Source organism: Lupinus angustifolius, chromosome LG08, assembly GCF_001865875.1.
Source record: "Lupinus angustifolius cultivar Tanjil chromosome LG08, LupAngTanjil_v1.0, whole genome shotgun sequence".
Classification (NCBI taxonomy): Eukaryota; Viridiplantae; Streptophyta; class Magnoliopsida; order Fabales; family Fabaceae; genus Lupinus; species Lupinus angustifolius.
The window spans coordinates 24,665,488-24,688,214 of record NC_032016.1 but is presented as its reverse complement, the minus strand read 5'-3'; the positions used below and the strand labels follow the sequence as shown (position 1 = coordinate 24,688,214).

Below are 22,727 nucleotides of genomic sequence, written 5' to 3'. Positions count from 1 at the left end.
AGAGGGGCCTACAATATTGGTTTCAAAAGAAATTCCCAAATGAGATTTTCCATTCATTATTACATAAGTGATTGTTCACATCTGTAAGAAAATAATATGAGGAGCTTATATGAGTAAATTAACTATAAAACAACAAACAAGAGAAAGGTTGGGGTCGACTGGTCGAGAGACATTCAGGTCAATAAGGTGAAGTGTCAATTCTTAAGGAAATTTTGATGGAGGCTCATAACCCTAAGAAAGCATAAACCTAAGAAAGGGTTAATGTAACCACTGAAAAGTAAGTTTTACATTGTCTATCTTATTGTTTAGGGAATGATTTAAATATTTGTTGGGCTACTCTTCTTATTGCAAATTGGTTTTGAGATGAAACATTAACATCATAGGAGGGTCATAGTCCAACTTCTTTCTGGTTGTCATGGGCCAAAAGATATCCTTTAGTCATGGGTCAAGTTAATCATTCGTCTGATACGGTATGCTTATGTGGAGGGGACATGTTGAGAAGTAAGTCTCACATCGTCTACCTCATTGTCTTGAAAATGATTTAAATACATGTTAGATTACTCCTCTCATTATGGATTGGTTTTGAACTTTTAACACTCACTAAAAAAGATTTAATATATCATAGCTAGCTCATAAGAAATATTAAGTTACAGAAAAACATAAGACTCATTCGGAATAGATTCATCAAATAGAATAATTTACAAATTACAACCCAAAACAACAAATTTCATACCCCCAAACACCCAAAAACACACTCCATATTTCATCTCCAAACATCATCACAAACCAATCATTCATCTGATTTGGTCTCCTAGTTCACTGTTCTTTTATTCATCTGATTTAGTAGGAGGATATATCATTTTTCGATAAAAAAGATCACATGACGACACATGCGCCGGTGTTCTCGTCACTGAAAGCAGTGGTATACCTAACTTCAGTAGAACTAGCACGTGCAAGGTGTGAAACATTAGAATCATAGTTATCATTTCGAACATAACCAGAGGGTGCTTTCTTATCATAAACACCTTGTGCATAAGGGTGAGCTACGACGTCGTATGGTACATAAGGCCATATCTCAGCCCTTTTCCCTGTCCTATGAGAAATTCGAGCCACCACTTTTGAAGGTTCAACGTAGCCAGTAACCGTTACCTTACTAGCTTTACGCTCAACTTCAACTTGGCTCACACCTCTCATTCCTTCAACCGCTTTCTTCACTTTTCTCTCACAACCTTCGCAGTCCATCTTCACCTTCACCTCCACCGTCTGAAATTGCTTCCGCCTGGAACCGCCGTCGGAGCAGTCGCAAAATCCAGATAAGTGATCTAGAACACCCATTTTCCTTGTTGTTTGTTAAGAGTATATATACTGTGATTGATTTTTGTGCTACTTGCTGAGTTATTTTTATCACATTAATTGATTCATTATTTATAGGAGGAGAGAGTAAGTGGTAGCTACTGTAGTAAATAGCCTACGCGGTTATAGTATATAGTATAGTTGACTAATGTCACATGTTAATCAATAAATAATATAGTAGTGTTCACACGTTAACTTGCAGTTTTGTATTTCATTATATATATACTTTTATTGGTGAGGTTCAGTATTGATAAGATTGTGTTGTCGTGTATCTAGTTGGTGACAAACTTCTACAATTTATCTGCACAAAATTTCAAACATGATTAGTTTTGTTAAAATTCACATAAATACGTACTTTTTTTCTTTGTTATCTTCTTATTTAGGGTTATACATCTAGTGTCTCATTAGTTGTATCATTATATGTGTCATTGATTATGATTGGTCGGAAAAATAATTAATTAGTAATTTTAACTTCAATATATTTTTTCATTGTATCTTATTTGAATAATTGAGATTAAAAGATAAATATATATAAAAGTTTTAAGTTATGATAAAACCTATAAATAGTTTTTAATTATAATTATTTATGTATGGTTGTGAAATTCAAGTTTATTTTTCTCACAAATTTTATATCTGAATTATACTATTTATTTTCTACAAAAGTTATCTTGCTAGTGCTAGTACAGTTGATTTGAGAATTTATATTATTCATCAATTACTCCTTTTATATTTTTGTATATATTGTGTCACTTAGATTTAATTGTCGTTCTCAATAACCTGATATTAATAACTTAGTTATTGTTTACTCTCATGATGAAAATAAATTTAATAGAAAAAAACTCTAATAGAAAAATTAATAATTTTATTAAAATTTAAAAAAAAAATCAATGACTACAAAATATATAAAAGATGAATCTTATGAAATAATGGAGTATCAATGTCATCTTTTTCCCGGAAAGAAAACCACAGTACTATAGTACCATGTTAAAGTAATACTTAGAGACTTATTTCGTTCTCCATTTTTGTATATTCCTCGTACCGACATCAATCATATGATGCCTTTTATTACGTGGACCTTCCTCCATATTTCCCATTTCATTTGTTTTTTTTAAATGTTTGTGTTTTAACTTTCTCTTGTATTCATATTTCATGTTTGTTGAAATTTAAAAATTCAACACTAATTATATCTGTTCCAATTATGCCCTACTTATCATATCTTATTTTAGTTACACTTATTTCTTTTTAATTTAGCCTTCACATTATTTACTCTTACTCAAATAATACAAATTTATAAAGGTCTTGAAAAAATGGGATAAATTTTATCGTGAGAAATTAAGAGGGTTAATCATGGAAAGTGTGAAGACATTAAATCGGATCGCTTTAGTGAAAATGGAATGTAGTCCTACTTCAGTTTATTTAGTTTCAACATTTATTACCCTTATTCTACAATTAACCACCTTGATTTTCTGATATAATATTTATCTCAAACTCTCACGAGTTTTACAATTCAGGAGACGGAAAATGAAAATATGATAAATAAGAGTATGTATGAAAAAAATGTAATTTAGGAGTATTAAGTTTCTAAACATCAACATCATAGAAATCAACAAAATGAGAAAAATCAAAACATCAATCTTTGAAGAACGAGGAAATACGTGGTTAAATCATTTATTAATTTATCTGTATAATCTTAAAGATCATTTGTAATATTAATTTTGAACCACAAAGTTAATTAAGTTTTTTTTCTAAAGTCCATTAGGTGAACATGTTTTGAATATCCTCTCTATATTTCTATCTCCTTATCTTCTTGTTTTCACTTTCCAGAAACAAATCATTTATAGTGACATGGACTTAGCCTCAGAACATATGAAGATGATGATAGAGCTTAATTCTCACAAATATTTGTTTACATCAATTTCACAAAGCCCACAAGTCAAAAAACTCGGGCCTTAAAAACAAAATAAGCAGCTTCTCATAACAAAGGGAATTAATAAGTTCCCTTTGTAGTGACTTATGAAAATAAAATAAAAATGTTTATTTGTCTCACATTGTTTAACATCAAAGATTGAAAAAACATTTTTGAACTCATGGAATAAACAAATTCTAAGAGAAATTTTGGATCCTCTTTATTTTTTTTAGATTTTTTATACACGAAGCTATTATACATATAGTATGGCTAATATAAATTAATTATTACCCTCAGTTTACAAGTAACAGAAATAATAGAAGTAAGTTTGTGAGGAAAAAATTCATAATCGTTTCTTGTAAAAGCTTTCACAATCATGAATCATATTAAATTGTAACTTTTTAACATTTTCACTTCTCTATAATTTAAACAACTAAATTAATATGTTACCATATTTCATCAACTCTCTAAAACTTCAACGGAGCACAGACTTACCCAACTCTTATATCTAAACAGCTTTGACTTCTCTTTTTCAATGTGAAAAATGACAAGGACTGTTTTTATAAAAGACTTGACTTGTACGGAGAAGTATATAGGTTAAGATAGTCAACAAAATCTTGTCAACACATTAAAAATTTAATTTCAATTAAAATTTAGCTACAAATAATAGTATCAAAAAATATAAATACATTTGTCTTCAAATATAACTTGTTGTATGTATCTTCATGCAAGTTTTTTTCATTTAAGTTTCATTTAAGAATCAACTCTTTCATTAGTTAAGAGGACCGTGCTTTCGGCGGTGGTCTAACGGGCTTTTGAGTAAATCCATATCTAAAAAATGGGCTTTTGAGTATCTACAAATTGGGCTTTTCAGTAGATCCATATCTAAAAATTGGGCTTCTGAGTATATCCATATCTAAAAATTGGGCTTTTAAGTAGATCCATGTCTCAAAAAAGTTTTGTTTTTCAAATATATATTACATTTCAAATTTTATATAAAACAAACATTGCTTATATCTTTCAATCTGTGGAATATTAGTAGTACGTTTGACATACTAATTCAAATTGAAAACTCATGTAGATTTATTGGTTTGGTGGAGTGAGTTGAGTCACTATGCTTCTGCATCCTATTATGTTCTGCTTCAATGGATGAAAAATAGAAAATAGAAAATAAAAAATAAAAAGACAAAGTTGCCTTGTTACGAACCTACCACGAAACAACAAAATAACGTTGATTCCAATATAATATTATATTAATTCATGCATATCTATTCCCAGCTTTTCTACACATGCTTTTCTGACTCACAGGGATTGACCGTTAAACAATGAAAGGAACATACAATGGGGTAGTAGTGTAGTCAAAGTTGCACAAGATTAACCACTCAATAAGCTTAGATATTGCTTTCACCCATAAAAACATGATCATATATGCATAGGATTAAGATGGGTGATGGGTCCTTCCTCATGATGCGATTTGCTGTCTCCAACCATGTCCCCAATCACATGTCTGACCAATCATAATGAGCAGAAATAATAAAGTTATGAGTATTTAATTTTTTTTAATTGACGTGACATAATAAAATTGATATAGGACAAAGAGTTTGGGACAGCAAATATTTGTCCCCTTCCTCCACCCACAAAAACACAATTTCACAATTCACATTATTGTCTAAGCATTAATTCTACCATCATATTTTGATGGAGATACTACAAAACAAATAAAGATTTGTTAGCCGACTTAGATTTACATAGTCAATCTATATTTGTCTTCTCTTTTAGTCTATGGTGCACTATTGATTAAGTTGTCAGCTAATGAAACAAGTCATGCGATGCAAATGCCTAAATATGCATTAAATTTACATATTGGTGTTGCAATATTGTGTATCAATCTCAATAACTAATTTCTCGGAGATTAAAAAGATTTAATATATATACAACGAAAATGATTTTTGGTGCATAGATTTTAAATTCATTAAAGAATTAATTAACTACTGTATAATGCATTCTGCCGAAAGAGATTATTATATAGAGCTCCATTACAACGATCCGATCGAGAAGTTTAGCCTTTTCATCATATTAAATAATTGTTTCGATTAAATAAGTAAATCGATCAAATCAATTCCACCTAAATTTTTTTTGGCGGTTAACAACTTATTATGAGATAAGATTATTATAGTTTTAAACCATAATGAATTACAGCACAATGGTACAAACAAAAGGAGCAAATAATGGTTATTGGTGTGAACAAAAGAGCACGCAACTTATGGGTCAATATCATGGCAACGTTTGAGTTAAGGCATATGTATATAAGGACTATATATGAAACCAATATTTTTCCACCAATAATGCATTTGGCGGTGCTTATGTGATTACCAAAGGGATTTTATATTGATATAAGTTGAAAACCTAGCGAAAGTAAATTGTTCTTTATTTTGTACAGAGATTTGTACGTATAGTGGAGTAGGACAGGCTTTGAAGTTGGAACTATCAAAATCTTAACTAATAATGTGGGGTGATGAGTAGGTATAAGGTGGGTAGTGATTGAGGTGTGATGATGGATGATATATATTTAAAACAAAAATTATACATAATCCAAAATCCGAAATCCGATAATTTCGTGTTTTGGAAAATCAGAATAATGTGTTTTGCAAATTAATTAAATTATATTTGTGTTATCTTCCAACCAATTTTTTTATTTTAAAGATAATATTTGGAATCAAAGTGTTGATAAGCGCTTTTAATAATACTAATTATTGACACGTATAGTCTTGCAAAGCAAAATTATTTTAATCAATATCCTAGAAATAAAAACTTACTGTCATTATATACCTAAGGGATCAATCAATATGTGATTGGTTTATAAGGTAAGTGATTTCTCTCATTTAATCATAGTACTAATTCGAATATTATGTAATAAAAAACTCTTACTGAAAAAGCTAGCTTCATTGTAGTCGAGATGTTTCGAGCTCTAACAAATTCTCTCCCTTGAAATATACTTGTAAAAATGATTAATATATTTTTAATCCTTACAAGTTGATTTTAGTCCACATGTCGTTTCCTTTAAAGTATTTAGACTAATCTTTGTTGTTTTTGTCACAATAGTCAAATTTTATTAGATTTAATATATATACAATGACATAGTATAAGTGTTTTTTACCTAAAATTAATAAATCTTCATCATTTATATGTTAATTATCATTGAGTTTTAAACAAAAATATTATTATAAATCAATTATGAATAAGATGGCATGGGACTTCATTGGTGCCCGCGTAGCATAAAGTAAGGATAAAGTTTGGGTTCCATAGCAAGCTTCCTTACATTTACCTTCACGGCAAAGTAAATAATTAGGACATTTATGTTTGATGATTGTGCAAAGATCAAAGTCTTAAAGTTAACAATTATGGCGTTGAACGAGTTCGTGTTTTTGACCGTTTCTTCTGTGAATCAATTAAAAATCCCAACGGCCACACAGCAGCAGCATCAGGGAGTGGGACTGCCCTTTGCTGCAACAAGGAACATCTTGTTTTTGCCAAACCAAAGCTACAAACCAATAAGACGTTAATTTAGTACCGTAAGACGATTTCAGAATATCCAAAATATTAATATTTTAATTCAAGTAGACTATATTAATTGGGAGAAATAGTCACATAATATAAAATTGATTAATTTCTTATCCAAAATTCATGGACAACTTTTTTAGTAAAAGAAAAAACCAAAGTTTGAAAAGGACAAAAACAAAGACGAGTAATGTTGCAGGCTTGCATCATAGACTTTTCTCATCAAATACGAGATTGGAATATCCCACATCTTTAATTATGGATTTTCTAATGCTCGAGAATATATTAAGAAAACTTAAGTAAATAAACTTTTAGAAATTAAATATTATAGTCAACCATTATATGTTCTTAAAAAAAACTAAATATTTTTCCATGCAGATTTTAAAAACAAAATCGACTCGTATCTAATAGTGAACTTGAACGTAAAACATATTTATTTCACTAAAAATAATTATTTTGTTAGCATAAATAATAGGACGATAACAATTATAAAAAGTGGGTCAATGTGGGTGGATTTTGGTGCATAAGAACCGCTCAAAATGGGAGGGTGTTCTTGGGGTCAAGGTGGGTGGATTACACGTGGGTCCATCAATACTCACCACTTCATCATGTCTTCATCAAAATCACACCACAATATTCGATGTGGCTCCCTCAACCTCTTCTTTGTGCTTTCCCCATCTATCTTCTAAGACAAATCAATGTTTCCAAAACAAATGAATAAAAAGATGCAACATATTTTTCTTTTAAGGACATTGAGGAAGATAAGATAGAATTTTGTTTTGAGAAGTGTTGAACTTAATTTAAGAAGACTAATTTGCTTGTTTTATTTAAATAATGCCAATAAGGTAATCATTAAAAAGAATCTAGGTGATGACTTTTCTCAAATACCGTGAAATGCAACATTTTTTATATAACTAGTCTTTATCTATATTTAAAAAAATAGTTTGTTTATTTGAAAATATTAATAAATAATTATTTTTTAATTTCGTTTTAAGCATTTATCATGTTAATTAGTAAATTCATGGAGTAGATATATTAGTGGTCATTGGAGAAATAAATAATATTGATTTTTATTTTAAATCATCTTTGTATATACGTACCAAAAACCATATTTTTTTTAATTCAAAACTATTTTTTATCAAAAGTATTTAACAATATTTTTTTCTAAGAAGTTACCTTCCATTATTTTTGTGTGTATATTTGTGGCTTCACTGACATATAGTACAAACCACTTTTAATGCAAGATTCATATGGTAATGGTGCAGGTCATTTTCATATGTTCCTTTCATGTGTGCAAGATTCCAAGAAGATAAGTCCAATGTATAGTCCAAATTAAGTTCAAGAGATTATCACGATCTTCAAATATGGATATATGCTGAGATTAATATTATAGTGATAATTTTGGACCAACTGAACCTATGTTTATTCAACATATAATAACAACTCATGCATCATTATAGTATATGTGCTCTTAAATAACCCATCCTTCTTTTTCCAATCTTAGCTATCAAACCCAAAGCAAAAGGGAATTACGTCTTCTTTTGGCTTTTGGTGGACGGTAATGTCTATATTTCAACCATTTTGAAAGGAATTTGCATAATTTGTTTTCAAAACAAAGAAGAAAATGGTCAAGCTCAACTCACCTAAATTGGTAAATCCAAATTAAGGCACGTCATTGATGATATCGCGCTATATTATTTGCAAGGAATAATTTGGATAATACTATACACTCATATTAATTGCATCAAAACCTTGATGATATCACACTATATTTTTTTTTGGGTTTCATACATTATAAATGAATTTTTACTTCGATACTTTTATTACGTTTAAATGAGATGAAACTTAAGAATATTTGGAAAAATGCTATATCTATTGGTGTTTTTTATTTGTGTGATTTGCTATTATCATTTTCTTAACAAAAAATATATATTACCTTTACAAGACAAGACATGTGTGCTTCTACACACATAATAATATTTGTAGGATGTTTCACTACCAAATTTAATAAAATATCTAAACAAAGCAAAAAAAATGTAAACAAAGGAAAAGATGTGTACATAATATAATAAATGTTAGGATAATGTACTTTTTATTTTAATTAAATATATATGATAATCATATAAATAATGGGTACGCACATGCACGAGTATTATACTACTTATGGATAAGGATCTGAGTTCTCAAACCCTATCTCAGACCAATCTTATTATAGCATCAATTTTGCTTCATTGTGATTGATCAGAGACGTAGTTGGGCACAACAGATTCCCATCCTACTACCTTATCCGCCCATATGCACGATGAGTATTTTAAAAATCCGTTTGTAAAACTCACGGACACCCATTTATGACCTATACTCGTATGGGTTTTACCTTTTGGGGTCAAATTATCAAGAAAACGGCAACCATAATAACCCGCGTTTGACAATGTTTAGAAAATCTGAAAATAAAAACATGGATATCAGCAACACAATAACAAATGACAGAAATAATATAGTGAAGAAAGTAAACAAGTCTATTAAAGACAAAAAATTATGAGCCGTACGTTCCTTTTCTGGCCAATAATAAATCATGCTTTCAATATTCAATCAATTTATGTGACTATTTTCAACGAAAACGCACCATTTCACAGGTTTTAGTGAGTTTCTTATGACTTGCGCTCTCTGCAACCCCACCACCACCCACTTGGAATTATAACTCATTCAATAACCCCATTCATACATTTATTCAAACCAGAACAAACGCCTCTCATATCTCTGACCCGATTGTTTAGTATCAAAATCTGCATGCGGTGCATTGTTCCTTACTATGACCCACACCTACCATTTCTTTCTTTAATGCCCCTTATAGTACAAAAACTATATCAAGTTATAAGAGAGAGAAACAACAAACTCTACAGTATCCCACGCCTTTATAGGTTTCCCTCTTTCTAAATTTTCAGTTACTTTTTTTCTCTCTTCACTCCAAATCTATCCATTAGTTGTCTCATTAATATAACATTTATGTGTATATATATATATATTTCATTTCACACCATCCACTATATAGCACTATCACCACAAAATAATAACACCCCCCAATATCACGCCGCGAGAGCATGAGAAAGAAAGAACTATTATTATGATCATCATCCTTTAAACGTTATATATCACTCTCTCTCTCTCTTTCTACGTTTCCACATTTAACTTTCAACTAAAAACTCTTTCTTTTTCACATCAAGGTGGTGGTGGAGGAAAAAAGTCAAGTTTTTTGGCTTTGGTTTGAAGATATCTTATGGCCATCCAAGCTCAGTTTTATCACAGCAATGGTGGGTCTAATCCATTTTGTGACAATGGATTTTATACTGCTGGCTTTACAGATTCATGTTTCAATCCCCAACAGAGACATCAGCAGCAGATGCAACAATTACAGCAACGTTTGCAACAGCCACACAATGAGAGCCACAACAACCTTGTTGATCCAAATCTTCTTGCTCATAATTCAAAAGCTTTGAATCCTCCTAACTCATTTTCTCAGTTGGAAGAGGTTGATCACTACATCAGATTACAGGTCAGGATTCATAGTGGCATAGACATAAAGTTCTCATCTTTCTATTATTTCCATTGTGTTAAGATTGTGGGTTTATTTTGTTACTTCAATTTATGGAACAGAATGAGCATCTAAGATTTATGCTACAAGAGCAGGGAAAGCAACAAGTATCAGCATTACTGAATAGAGTGGAATCTCATTCGCTGAAACTCCTGAAGCAAAAAGATGAAGAGATTGCAAAGGCTACAAAGAAAAGGGTAGAGTTGGAAGATTTTATAAAAAGACTAGAGGCAGAGAATCAAGGGTGGCAAAAGATAGCACTGGAAAACGAAGCAATGGCACTATCATTGTGCAGAACATTGGAAGAGATGAAAGAAAAATCATCCTATCATAACAATGTGGCAGATGATGCAGAATCATGGTGTGACGAAAGTAGAAGAGACAAAGAAGAAGCAATAGAGGAAAATAGAATAGGGGTTAAGATGGAACAGATAACGAGGGAGATAATGTTATGTAAAAGCTGTAATTCTAGGAGATCGTGCTTTTTGTTCCTTCCATGTAGGCACCTTTGTTCATGCAAAGCCTGTGATGCTTTTCTTAAGGCTTGCCCTGTTTGCACAATGCCAAAGAAAGCGAGCATAGAAACTTTAATTTAATTTTCTGCTCTCTTTCCTTGAACAAAAAAAAAGTAAATAGTGAAAATTTGCTTAGCTGTTTTGATCTGATCTCTGCTATGATAGAGACTCAGATGAATGAGCACAATGTGTTTTACTGTTTCTAGGCTTAGCTAGTTTTAAATGTCTTCTTACTTTTGTTACACCTTTTATGTTTTTACATCTATTTGTACTTAAAACGAATATAAAAGAATCTGATATGCACAGTATCTTTTCTGAGTCCCAAGTATTACAGATTTCCACGTTTTTAGTATTGGTTTTACTTCTGGACTATTTTATTATTCCATTTTGTTCATAGTTAATTCTATAGTAAATAAGCTAAGATTTCTATTTTAATTTATCTCTGCTTACATTCAAAATAATATTTTATTAACGGATGTGTTGATTCAAGTGGTATATAATTGATTTTCTTAAGAAATATTTTGGGTTCAAGTCTTATGTATAAAAAAATATCTGCTAGAAGAGTTAACTTTATATACTTGTGGATGTTCTTAACTCAGATATTATTATCTTCGGTGTGAGGATATAAGTGAGAAATCGGGTCTATGTATTGAATAATTTCAAAATTGTAATTGGATTTGTGATTGGCAGAAATTTTCTTTGCAACAATGACGAGTGGTTGATGGATACTGGACATAGAGTCTATTCAATTTTGGGGCGATCTCTGGATAGGAAGATACCATAGGTTGATATTTTACACTTGTCATGTCTTCTTCTATAGACTTGACAGTCTAAGATATTTAGTTCAGAATATTTTGTAAATATAGATATATGAGTAAATGACTAATTTCAAGGTGCCGTTGGGAGTTGATTTTTAAACAAACATAATTAAAAAGTTATAGATTCATTAAATACATCAGATGGTTATAAATAATTAATCAACAATTCTAAATTTAAGGTAACTTTATGCATCTAATTAGTAAATTTATCCTCTAGAACATACATACCATTCCCGGGTACATAGTATCAATACATTTAAAAATAGAAGCTGAATAATCTGTATAATTATTTTGCATACATATTTTAAAATTTAGAGTAAATTACACTGACATCCCCTGAGTTTTAGTGAAATTACATAAACAATGCTTCACTTTTCTACACCTACACAAACCTCCCCTATTTTTTAACTTTCATTACATTACCATCTCTGCATAAGAAATAAGTGTAATCTTTTAAACAAAAAATGTGATAAATGCAATTAACTTAAACAAAACATGATATATTGTGTAGACAAGTCTAAATAATATACAAATTAATATATCTTTATTATTTTTGTTACAAAATGCATCAACAATTCTAAAGAAATATTGTTTGAATCGCTCTTGTAACGAACAAAAAATAATAAAGAAATATTGATTCATATATTATTTGGACGTGTCTCCACAAGATATCATGTTTTGTTTAACTTAATTGCATTTATCACATTTTTTGTTTAAAATATTACACTTATTTCTTATGCAGAAAAGTGAGGGGTAATTTAATATGGGAGGTTTGTGTAGTGTAGAAAAGTGAGGGGTAATTTATGTAATTTCACTAAAACTAATGAGGTGTCAGTGTAATTTACTCTAAAATTTAGTAAAATATAAAAATATATGGATAAGATTGTCTTGAGAAAGCCAAAATTATTTTCACTATCCCCAAGGCTTACTAGTGTGTTAATATTTATAAATAAATGGTTAAAATTATAGAAATTTAATAAATTGTCATATATATGCAAACATGGTTTCATGATCCCTAAAGTTAATTTCTCAAGTAGAATTGTTAAAGTTGTTTGTGAAGACACAAAGGAAAAGGTGACTTGTGGTATGTGAGTCAATTCTACTAACCATGAGTTTAAGTTGGGCTAGGATAGATAGAGTGGACTTACCTAGACCCGTGTTAGATTGAGTAAGGATCCTTTTAATTATGGATAGGCAACTATAAAAATTAAAGGAAACAATAATATGATAAGACACTTTTATCCTTTTATATATAATATAATAATAATTTTATTATTGAAAATACATATAAAATTAAGTACATACCTCTTAATTAATGGAGATGATCCTTCATATAAAACCGAATCACCCAAGTGAAAGGCATAAGAAAAAATATTCTTGGCCTAAATGCTTAAGAAATCTAGATTAAGTGCAGCAAAGTGTATCCTGATGATGATGAATGAGACCATGAACCAAGGGAACAAATATCTGACGTGTTGTATTTCCATGTGTGCAGTTTGATAATGATCCCTCTGCTATAGCTGAGTCCACCAATGTCTCGTTCTTCTCACCACTATAGCTGTTTTTGTCATTCAACCACGCTCATTTCGTCCTTCACTACCTTTAACCGTTCAACTACTACTACCACAAACCTCACCCATAAAATGGATTGTAGTGCAACACACCACTTCTCAATGTCCCATCAATCAAATCAATTACATTCCACGTGTATAACTCGACTACTAATCTCTTCTTTCTTATAAGTGTTGTCTACCCAACGTAGACGGTTCTCATGTTCTCTTGTTTGTTCGAACCGCAGAATGCATGCTGTGTATTCAGCCTTATTAATACAATGCAGAATTCCAATTATGTCCACATTTAGTATTCAATTGAAAAGTTGGAATACATTCAAAGAAGTTTGACTTGTAAATTATCACTTTCTTGCTAATTAAACTAAGAATTTAAAACAACTTTAAATCTAAGATTGATTAGGCAATTTACTATAAAATCAACATTCTTATTTATATTTATATTATTATAATTTAATTTATATTATTATAAGATGTGGATATAGATTTAATTTTAAATGTTAAATAGGAAAGGAAATTATTATTATAACATTATTAGACGAGGATGTAGATTTGAAATTTGAATATTAAAACGGAAGAAGAAAGAGAAAAAAAGAAATTATTATTTTTCTTTTGATGCTACAATACCATTTTTTGTTGTTGTAAATAACTAATTTATTTTTGGGTTTGTTATTATCCATTCCAACATATGTTGCTTCATTTATAGGAATGAACTATCAATTTTGAGATCTAATAGACTTTACACTGCATCGAAACATTGATGTTGATAAAAAATTATTATGTATTATTATAAGATGGTGATGTAGATTTTTTTGGTTTACTATAGATATCCTTGTACTGATTTTTTTTTGGTTCACTATAGTAATTCTGTCCGAGTCAAAAATATTTACATATCTACGAGACTTGAATATTGATATGTTGCTTAATAGAATCAAGCATGTGACAGTTGAAAGTAGATTTAAATGTAAAAAAAGAAAAGGAAAAAGCAACACGAAACTAAAAGTTAACCATGGTGATGCCACAGACTGCCACCTCTCGTAGTTAATTTAACCGTCGTCTCGACTCTGCCTCCTCCCTTCGCCGCCATCCGCCGCCATTCACCGCCCTCTCCGTCTTTTCTTCTCTCCGCCGGCATCGTATGATTCTTTCTATTGCTTATCTCATATTTTATTCCTTTCCACCATGAAATGATCGATAAATATATTCCATTTTCTGCTATTTTAGGATTAAGTGTTGTCACTTCACTTACACAATAAAATTTCTACTATTTTCAATTTTCAATTAATTTTACAATGATCGTTACGGATTTGGCTTCGATTTGAGATTTGACGTTTGGTAAATAATTTCGACAAGTATGTATTATCAGTAATAGTTATCTGAAACTGCGATTTGGAATGTTAACTGTGATTAAACATGGTTGAGACGAGAACAATTAATTGATGATACAATTTCAAAATTTATGGCATAGCTCCGTTTTGCTTGTTTCTATTATGAGATAATAAACAGATAAATTTCATCATCAGATGTTGACATGTGGTGCTATCAGATAGTTATTTTTCTTTTTTATTTATTTATATGTGTCTGGATGAGTAGGTTGGAGATTATTGTCAACTTCTTAAGTCATGTTTGTTTAAGGTTATATGTGAATGATATGGAATTGCCTTTGTAAGTGTGCGTATTTCTAGATTTGGATTTGTTATTGGAAACTATTTATGCAGGTGAATATTTGATTGGAAACTCTATACTTGTTAGTCAAGTTTTATAACAGAAAGAAGCTTCAATGGCCAAGAAACCTGGATCAAGGCTCAGTAAATTATCTGTATACCTTTACATTCCTAATATCATAGGTGGGTATTTAATTCATGATTAAGCTGAATGATTTTTTTGTTTTTTCCTTAATGGTTAATTACATATTTTAGACACCGTGTTGTTCTACAGCTTATTTTGTTGATTATAGGATACAACTTCGATAAAAGGACAGATTAAACTGTTAAAATTTTCCTGGCATTGCTTATTGTTTTTGGTTTATGGAAACACTAGCCCTTGGCAATGAAATCATGAAATGTAGATGTGTATTGGTTGGTTCTTTGGGTTGTGGACTTCCTACTCTCATTCTTTGGGTTATGAAATCATGAAATGTAGCCCGTGTTTGCAACTGATGTTTAAAACTAAAGGATGTTACCCAACTTCCCAAGGATAATAATACAACATTGTTTATTTTTTGGAATCTTCAAGAGATTTCACTCAAATGTAAGGTCTTTCCTCACAATTCTCCGTGAGCACAATGTATTAACCAGTGTGATGATGATGCAGGATACATCCGGATTCTTTTAAACTGTACTGCCTTCTACCTATGTTTTACAAACAAAATATTGTTTTCTATTCTCTATTTTTTCAGGTGGGATACAATTTTATGTTTTTTTTTTCTAGTTTTGATCTTTCTCTTCTTTAATGCTAATGGGATGGTGGCATAACTTGGCTAAATTTCTGTTACCAGCTTTGTATGCGATGCTGTGGATGGCTGGGCTGCTCGCAAATTCAATCAAGGTATAAACTTTATTGTACAAATCACAGTATCCGCATATATGTCCAAGAATCTGCTTCCATACTTATTTGAGAAGCATTTACCATTTGAATTTGTGGTCCATGTACAAGGCGAGTCTTAGTGCTAATTTCCAAGGTTGAGGATGATTTGTTTCACCCGCATGAATGTATTCTGTTAACTTTTTGACATTTACATCTCTTATAGGATACTGGGTTAAAAGGTCTTAAATAAGAAAATAGAGGGGTAAGTTGATTCATATTACTAATGACGATTGGCTCAACCAATATGATCGAACAGTATTTGTAAACAGGCATTGGGTCTGAATCCTGGTGGTATTGCATTGGTAAGCCATGTGTAAGTACCATTGTAAAGATCTCATTGAGGCTTATGCCCCTGACTATGGGGCAACCTTCCCTCTCACACAACTTTTATTACAGAAAGAAAGTAATTATTCCATATAGTAAACAAATATATTAATCTTGTTTTTTTGTTGTGTTGTTACTTTCTTGATTCAGTGTCAACCTTTGGGGCTGTTCTGGACATGGTAACAGACAGGTCTTTCTCTATCGCCCTCTCTCTGTGCATGCAAGCCAATGAAATGTGTTGATTGATGCTTGCAATGACTCTTTATATTTTTCGATTTTTGTGTGCTATGAACTGATGTGGCTTTCCTCAATACCAGAATTAGCACCGCTTGTCTACTTGTAGTTCTCTCACAAGTGTACAGGTAAGATTTTTCTCCTTTAAATATGTTCATTATTTTCTGTAATTATAAGCATGCACCTAACTTTTGTGGTGAAATTGTTAAGGCCTGGCCTGATTTTCTTGTCATTGCTAGCCTTAGATATTGCCAGCCACTGGCTACAAATGTACAGGTAATGTATTTCAATTTTGTTTTTGCCTCCTCTAACTCTAATTGTATGATTCTACTTACTGGGTTTGGTTTTGACAAGATTCTTTTGATGGATTTTTTTACTTTAAATGTAGCACTTTCTTGCTGGGAAAGGCTAGTCATAAAGACGTAAAAGACAGCACTAACTGGCTTTTCAAGGCATATTATGGAAATAGGATATTTATGGCTTACTGTTGCGTCTCATGCGAGGTAATTGTAATTGATCTCTTGTTGTCACAAAACCTTTAGTGAATATAATGTTATTTTGTTCATCTCCTTTATGTTATTCTACAGGTTCTTTATTTAATTTTGTTTTATCTTGCGGAGAATCAAACAGAGAAATTGGTGGATGTAAGTAGCTAGGTGCTCTCTGTGCTATTAGATTATCTAAGATGTCTACAAATTTTCTTCAGATCACCTTATTTTCTCTGTCGTTTAATTTCAGGTTCTGAAAATTAATTTGAAAAGGATATCAATACTTTCTTTCCTCATTGCTACAAGTTTATTTGGATGGGCAATCAAGCAAGTTATAAATATTATTCAGGTTTGTGCACAATTTACTTGGTTAATATATTTTAAATGATGAGGTCCGGTATACAAATAACTTTACCTCCCCCTCCTCCTCCTCACAATTAGATCTCTGTACTCTATTGAATGCACTATTAGGAAGTATCTTGTCGCCAATGGTGACATTGGTTTCATTTGCAAAACCTTTGAATTCATATCTAGGATTGAGGGTCAGGCAGCAAATTCAGAAACTAGCCAGTTATGTTTTTCCTTAGTCGAATATTGCTTTAGTTTTGTTATTTTATCAGAAACTAGCAAGTTATGTTTTCCCTTAACATGACTTGAAGATTGATTTAAATAGTTTTGTTCTCTTTTACATCTACTTCTAGCCATATAAAGTGTTAAGGATTATTTAATTAATTTACTATGCTCCAATTAGTATATGTGTAAATGCACGGGTTTTGACTCATTGTTCAGTTATTCATTGATTTATTATTCAAGTCTTGAAGTTTGATCTGCCTTAATACCCTTTCGTTTCAGATGAAAACAGCGGCAGATGTGTGTGTTCTTCATGACATTAACAAGAAACACAAGCAGTGATGTGTCTTCCATAACCAAAATCTCTCGCCTTCGGATTTCATTATCAAGTTTCTGGGATCTAACCTTAATACTAATACAAAATCAGTGGCCTAGATGGCAATTGAACTTGAATTGTTCAGTTTTCTATCATTTGTGATGAAAGAAATACAACAGTGTAGAATTAAAAATACTAGCTGTCCATGTTGTTACCAAATTCTAATAGCACAACATTCATTCTTTTTTCTTATTGTTCATTTTGATCTCTGAATCCCATTTAAATCTGTTATTTGCTCCAGAGGAATAGGGTACATTTGTAACCTTGTGATCTTCTGAAACTCCTTATAGGATAAACCGATTAAACTTTATATATTTCAGTTTCCTATTACATTGTGAATAGGGCTACACCTTATTATGGGATAAACTGAATAGGGCTACACCTTATTATATTTCTTTTCTATTTATTTTATGAGGGGGAAACAAGTAATCCAAATGAATGAGTGAATGATGCAATGATTGTGTATAAATCTTTATACTAACATTCTATCACTCCCTCATTCTATATATGTTGTTGACATTTACCATTGAACCCTACAGAGTTATATACATTCAAAAGCAGAGTCAAATAACTGGCAATAATCAATATTACATGTTGCATGGATAATAAACTTGCTCCAAATAATCAAATTTATCTCTGATCTCCGTACTACTTTTAGTTTCTAAAATGATGTTCATAAAAAATAAAAATAAAAGGATCCTCGCTGATATAAAAGTTGTATTAATAAAGGCTAAACCCAAAAAACTGGCTAATGATGATGGCAAATCCCAGGGCAATTGCAACAAGAGAAGAAGCCCAAGTGAGTTTCTCAGTTATTCTAGGTACTCTATCCTTTAGTGCCTCGCTACATGAACCTATAAATACTGTATAGCTCCCCATTGCAAATACAGTTCCAAGTAAGAACATGATGAGAAATGCAGCACCAGCCAATCGAGAAGGCAAAGCGAGCGCAGGCAATACCATCATCAATGCATCTGGTTGCAGTCCATGAACAATTCCGGTGGCGAAAGTAGCAAAACCTATCTTCTTCTTTCCTACTGTAGGATTATCTAGTGATTCATAGACACTCACGTCGCATTCACCATTTTCTAAGGCAACACATGGGGCCGAGGCTTCTGAGGCCTCCTTAATTCCCATTGCACCAATTACTAGAAGGGTAAGTCCGACCACTCTGGTGCCCCAGGTTCGGATGATTTCGATGTGAAGTCGATCCTTTAGGAGCAAAAATATTAAGCCAAAGATAAGCTGACCAGCATCATGGCCACAACCCCAAAGGGCTCCAACAGCAGCACTCTCCATTCGGGTACGACCAATTGACAATGGAGCCAAAGCTGCAAGGTGGTCAGGCCCTGATAGTGTGTGCAAGCAACCAGCAAAGAAACCAGTCCAGGCACTACTTAGTATCTCAGTCCGGATTAGTTTTCCACCAACTGCAGCAGCAGCAGCAGGACCACCGGTCTTGGCAGCAGCCGAAAAGGATGCTAAAGCTGCCGGTGCAAAAGTTGGTTGGAGTAAGAGCATAACAAGACCAGCTAGTATTACAATTGTCCGAGCCGTTATTGCCTGGGAAAAATGTATAGAGGACTAAATTTGTAAACTCTATTTAAGCACTTCAATATCTAAACATGTACTCTACACAAAATTGCAGTATACATTGAGTCTATATAAACCCAGTGACAAAAATTACAAAGAATATCACAAATAACTATGATAATAAACCACAATGACAAGTCACCTACTTAATCTTCCAGTGAAACTTTCCCATATATCTAAATGTATCTACTCAGTTATACATTATTCAAAAATTCCAAATTAGGTTATGGTTCAAGGCCCCAACAAGGATCCGCCTCTTAAACAATGACTATAATCGTGATAAATAAATAAATAAATAAATATATATATATATATATATATATATAAATTATGGAATTGTTATGATCCTAATAGTTAAATTCTTAATCAACAGGTATAAATGTGTATTTTACCTTCTGAAGTGCACCATGGTGTACATTGTAGAGGAGCTAAATCCTTGAAACATTAACAGAAATAATATACATATAATTCATAAGAAGCAATCATATTATATTCCAGCATAAGAATCTACGCCATTCGATAGAAATTATATTAAAGGGTCTAGTCAGATCAGAGAACAGTGACAATAGAATATGCTCTAATTCAAATTCAAATCAACAAAGGCAATAATATTCCAGAAAACAGTGTTTAAGACACAGAACATCATCAACTTGAAAATATATAAACGTCATGAAATGCATAAAACACAAGATCTCAGCAATCATAAGAGCGAAAAGCACGTACCTTTGGCTTTTTGAGATCATGGGTAATGATGGGGTTTGTGAATTGTGGATCGGGTATGAAGCTTTCAGTGGAGGCGGCGTTAGAAGACAAAAGGGTTGACGATAATTGATTTGGTTTGACCGATGAAGCCAAAAAAGGGGTAAAAGAAAGGAATGGAGAAGGGTTTTGAAGGTTGCACGTGAAATGGGAACGAGATTTGGGTAAAAAATTGAATCTTGCAGAATGAAATGGATTGGGGAAAGTGAAGGGTTTGAGATTGGTGTGAAGAGAAGAGAGAGAAGAAGAAGATAGAAGTTTATCCATGGAAGCAGTGTTATGTGGAAAAGGGTAGAGACAAATGAATGAAACAGAAGAATAAATAGAGAAAAAATATTATAGACAAATGAATGAAGCAGAGGAGAATAAATAGAGAAAAAAAACCACAGACATAGGAAAGTTAAACAACATTTCAATTTTCAATATTATATTTTCTATTTGCGTAGGGTTGATTATTTGATTACTTGATTTGATTGCATTTTTAGTCAATTTTAATTTATTTTTTGCAATTATAGTTTAAGTGGTAAGTCACCAAGCTTAAATTATTTTATTGTTATCTTAAACTTGGTCCTATAACTTAGTTCTTTTTCTCCTTTTCTACTCAAGTTAGTTTCTCTATTTTCTCGGTGAAAGATCCATTTTCTACTATTTGTTGCAACCTGAAATGCGTTATCTTCTTCACGTGTGTTCTTCCATTATTCATTATAAACGTAAAATGCATCATTTTCTTGGTGTTGATGTGGATTCGAGCGAACAGAAAATGTCATACTTTTTGTAATTAGAATCCTAAATTGAACAAAAATAAGGAAGTGAAGGTTGAGATTGAAGTTGTTGTATCGTAGTATTGCTAATTAGTGGGGCGAGAATCAAAAATAAGAGAAAGAAAACCAACGGTGCCAATAAGACCAATGTGAAAAATTATTAAGGGACCCAAATAATGGTTTTTCTGTTGTTCTTTGTTTTTTGGGAAAAAAATGTTTTAAAATTGCTTGATGTTAGCCTTCCAATCTAACAATAATAGGGAATGATTTTGCAATATTACCGCTTTTAATTCTATTCGTTCGATTTAATTTATTCAAATATTCATGAAGGGAAATATTTGTGGCACAAATTGTGAGTAATTGTGTGAAGAAATTTAAGATTCAGTTGTTATTCAGGAGGAATTTACTTGCGTCCAAGATTTCTCATCCCTAGTGGGCAGAATATAATAACTTATTTTTTAATGAAAAATAGTTTTTTAATAAGATGACTATTTACAAAGAGAGCAGTACAATTTGTGAGTATAAAAACTTCTCCCAGACAAAGTTAACGAATATCTTTAATATTGTTTTGAACCATTCAGCATCAAACTTTAACAAACCCCAAATATAAGTGGAATGCTTGACATTAGAGAAGCAATAACTTGAAGCTAAATGTAAATTTTGGTCAGACTTAATATTTTAGAAAGAATTATCTTCCCTTTAAAAAAGCCACATCCAGATAACTTTTACTCAAAACTGTTTTGAACCCAAAATAAGTTTATTCCGAACAATCACTAGACTAATACTTCTATACTTCACATGAAATACTTAATCATAGTGAAGGGTCGGAACTTAGGGGAGTGATAATATTTTCCAAGCTTGGCTAATGATAAGTGAAAACAAAGCAGGACCCTTGAAATAAATTTGGAACTCACAAGAACAAGCAATTTATTAAAACAGGGCAAGAGCATAATAACAAATTTCTTTTCACACTGCACTAAACTCAAATGCTGTAAGATTATCCAAAGCTTAAACAGAAAGCTTCAAAAAAATAGAAGAAAACATGGTATAGTTCCTTGTCATCAATTATTTCCAAAAAGAGAGCAATAGGGCGCATCATTGTTTGCGTTCAGTGATGAGCCTTCGCCTCAGCTTTGTTATGAGACTTGGCTTTGGCCTGAAATTAGAACAATCGTAAAAAGAGAATAAATTAAATCATCATGAGATACAGGTTGCAAGGTAAAGCATCTTAAACCTCCTACATAATCTAGAAAGTAATAGAAAATGAAAAAAAAATTAATAATAATGGGAAAACATTGACAATGAGTATTACAGTAGTCAACAAAAGCATGCACAACAAATGTACTTCGATTGAATGAAATTTATAATTATATGTGAAAATTCAGATATGAAAGTATTACTTAGACTATGATGCATGGACATGGATACAAGTATCAGATGCGACACCGATGTCACATGAGGGATTCAGCATTTCCGTCAAAATAATAATACAGATATGACGGGACAGCATAACACATGAAAAGTTATATATATTATCCTATAAAACATTAAACAATAATTGTATCATAAATTAAAGGCAACTGTTCAGGCCATTCCATCACTAACGGAGGAAATGGAGAAAAATCTTCTAATTTTTCTATTTTTAGCATTAGTCATTCCATACCAACTATGAGGAGTATCTAGGACGGTATCCAATTTAGTTGTGGCAAAGGGAAATACAGGAAACAGG

General features: G+C 31.6%; 4 protein-coding genes across 5 annotated transcripts; 2 read left to right on the top strand and 2 right to left on the bottom strand.

The window, feature by feature from the left end:
• On the bottom strand, positions 648-1,389 carry LOC109353524 (heavy metal-associated isoprenylated plant protein 26-like). Its single transcript, XM_019595838.1, has one exon. It carries the CDS (start codon positions 1,333-1,335, stop codon positions 877-879), a length of 459 nt encoding a protein of 152 aa, XP_019451383.1. The 5' UTR covers positions 1,336-1,389; the 3' UTR covers positions 648-876.
• LOC109353517 (probable BOI-related E3 ubiquitin-protein ligase 2) lies at positions 10,092-11,238 on the top strand. Its single transcript, XM_019595830.1, has 2 exons — positions 10,092-10,367; positions 10,469-11,238. Exons 1-2 carry the CDS (start codon positions 10,092-10,094, stop codon positions 11,000-11,002), a joined length of 810 nt encoding a protein of 269 aa, XP_019451375.1. The 3' UTR covers positions 11,003-11,238.
• On the top strand, positions 14,265-18,215 carry LOC109353393 (CDP-diacylglycerol--inositol 3-phosphatidyltransferase 1-like). Of its 2 annotated transcripts, none has more exons than XM_019595645.1 (11): positions 14,265-14,443; positions 15,026-15,154; positions 15,621-15,705; positions 15,805-15,854; positions 16,368-16,407; positions 16,535-16,579; positions 16,662-16,727; positions 16,840-16,954; positions 17,039-17,095; positions 17,190-17,348; positions 17,392-17,484. In XM_019595645.1, exons 2-10 carry the CDS (start codon positions 15,088-15,090, stop codon positions 17,325-17,327), a joined length of 663 nt encoding a protein of 220 aa, XP_019451190.1. In that variant the 5' UTR covers positions 14,265-14,443; positions 15,026-15,087; the 3' UTR covers positions 17,328-17,348; positions 17,392-17,484. The 2 variants fall into 2 exon arrangements, with proteins under 2 accessions (XP_019451190.1, XP_019451189.1); XM_019595644.1 differs by lacking the exon at positions 17,392-17,484 and adding an exon at positions 17,792-18,215 and having other exon boundaries at positions 14,266-14,443; positions 17,190-17,288.
• LOC109355493 lies at positions 18,430-20,572 on the bottom strand. The gene is made up of 2 exons (XM_019598683.1): positions 20,202-20,572; positions 18,430-19,448 (listed from the first exon to the last, which is right to left on the bottom strand). Exons 1-2 carry the CDS (start codon positions 20,502-20,504, stop codon positions 18,606-18,608), a joined length of 1,146 nt encoding a protein of 381 aa, XP_019454228.1. The 5' UTR covers positions 20,505-20,572; the 3' UTR covers positions 18,430-18,605.

Bases quoted from the DNA above. Each gene is read 5' to 3' on its own strand.
- LOC109353524 (XM_019595838.1), bottom strand. From the start codon at position 1,335: ATGGGTGTTCTAGATCACTTATCTGGATTTTGCGACTGCTCCGACGGC.
- LOC109353517 (XM_019595830.1), top strand. From the start codon at position 10,092: ATGGCCATCCAAGCTCAGTTTTATCACAGCAATGGTGGGTCTAATCCA. The intron at 10,368-10,468 runs GTCAGGATTCAT...TTTATGGAACAG, and splicing joins ATCACTACATCAGATTACAG to AATGAGCATCTAAGATTTAT.
- LOC109353393 (XM_019595644.1), top strand. From the start codon at position 15,088: ATGGCCAAGAAACCTGGATCAAGGCTCAGTAAATTATCTGTATACCTT. The intron at 16,408-16,534 runs GTCTTTCTCTAT...CCTCAATACCAG, and splicing joins CTGGACATGGTAACAGACAG to AATTAGCACCGCTTGTCTAC. The intron at 17,096-17,189 runs GTAAGTAGCTAG...GTTTAATTTCAG, and splicing joins AAACAGAGAAATTGGTGGAT to GTTCTGAAAATTAATTTGAA.
- LOC109355493 (XM_019598683.1), bottom strand. From the start codon at position 20,504: ATGGATAAACTTCTATCTTCTTCTTCTCTCTCTTCTCTTCACACCAAT. The intron at 19,449-20,201 runs GTACGTGCTTTT...CATTTTTCCCAG, and splicing joins ATGATCTCAAAAAGCCAAAG to GCAATAACGGCTCGGACAAT.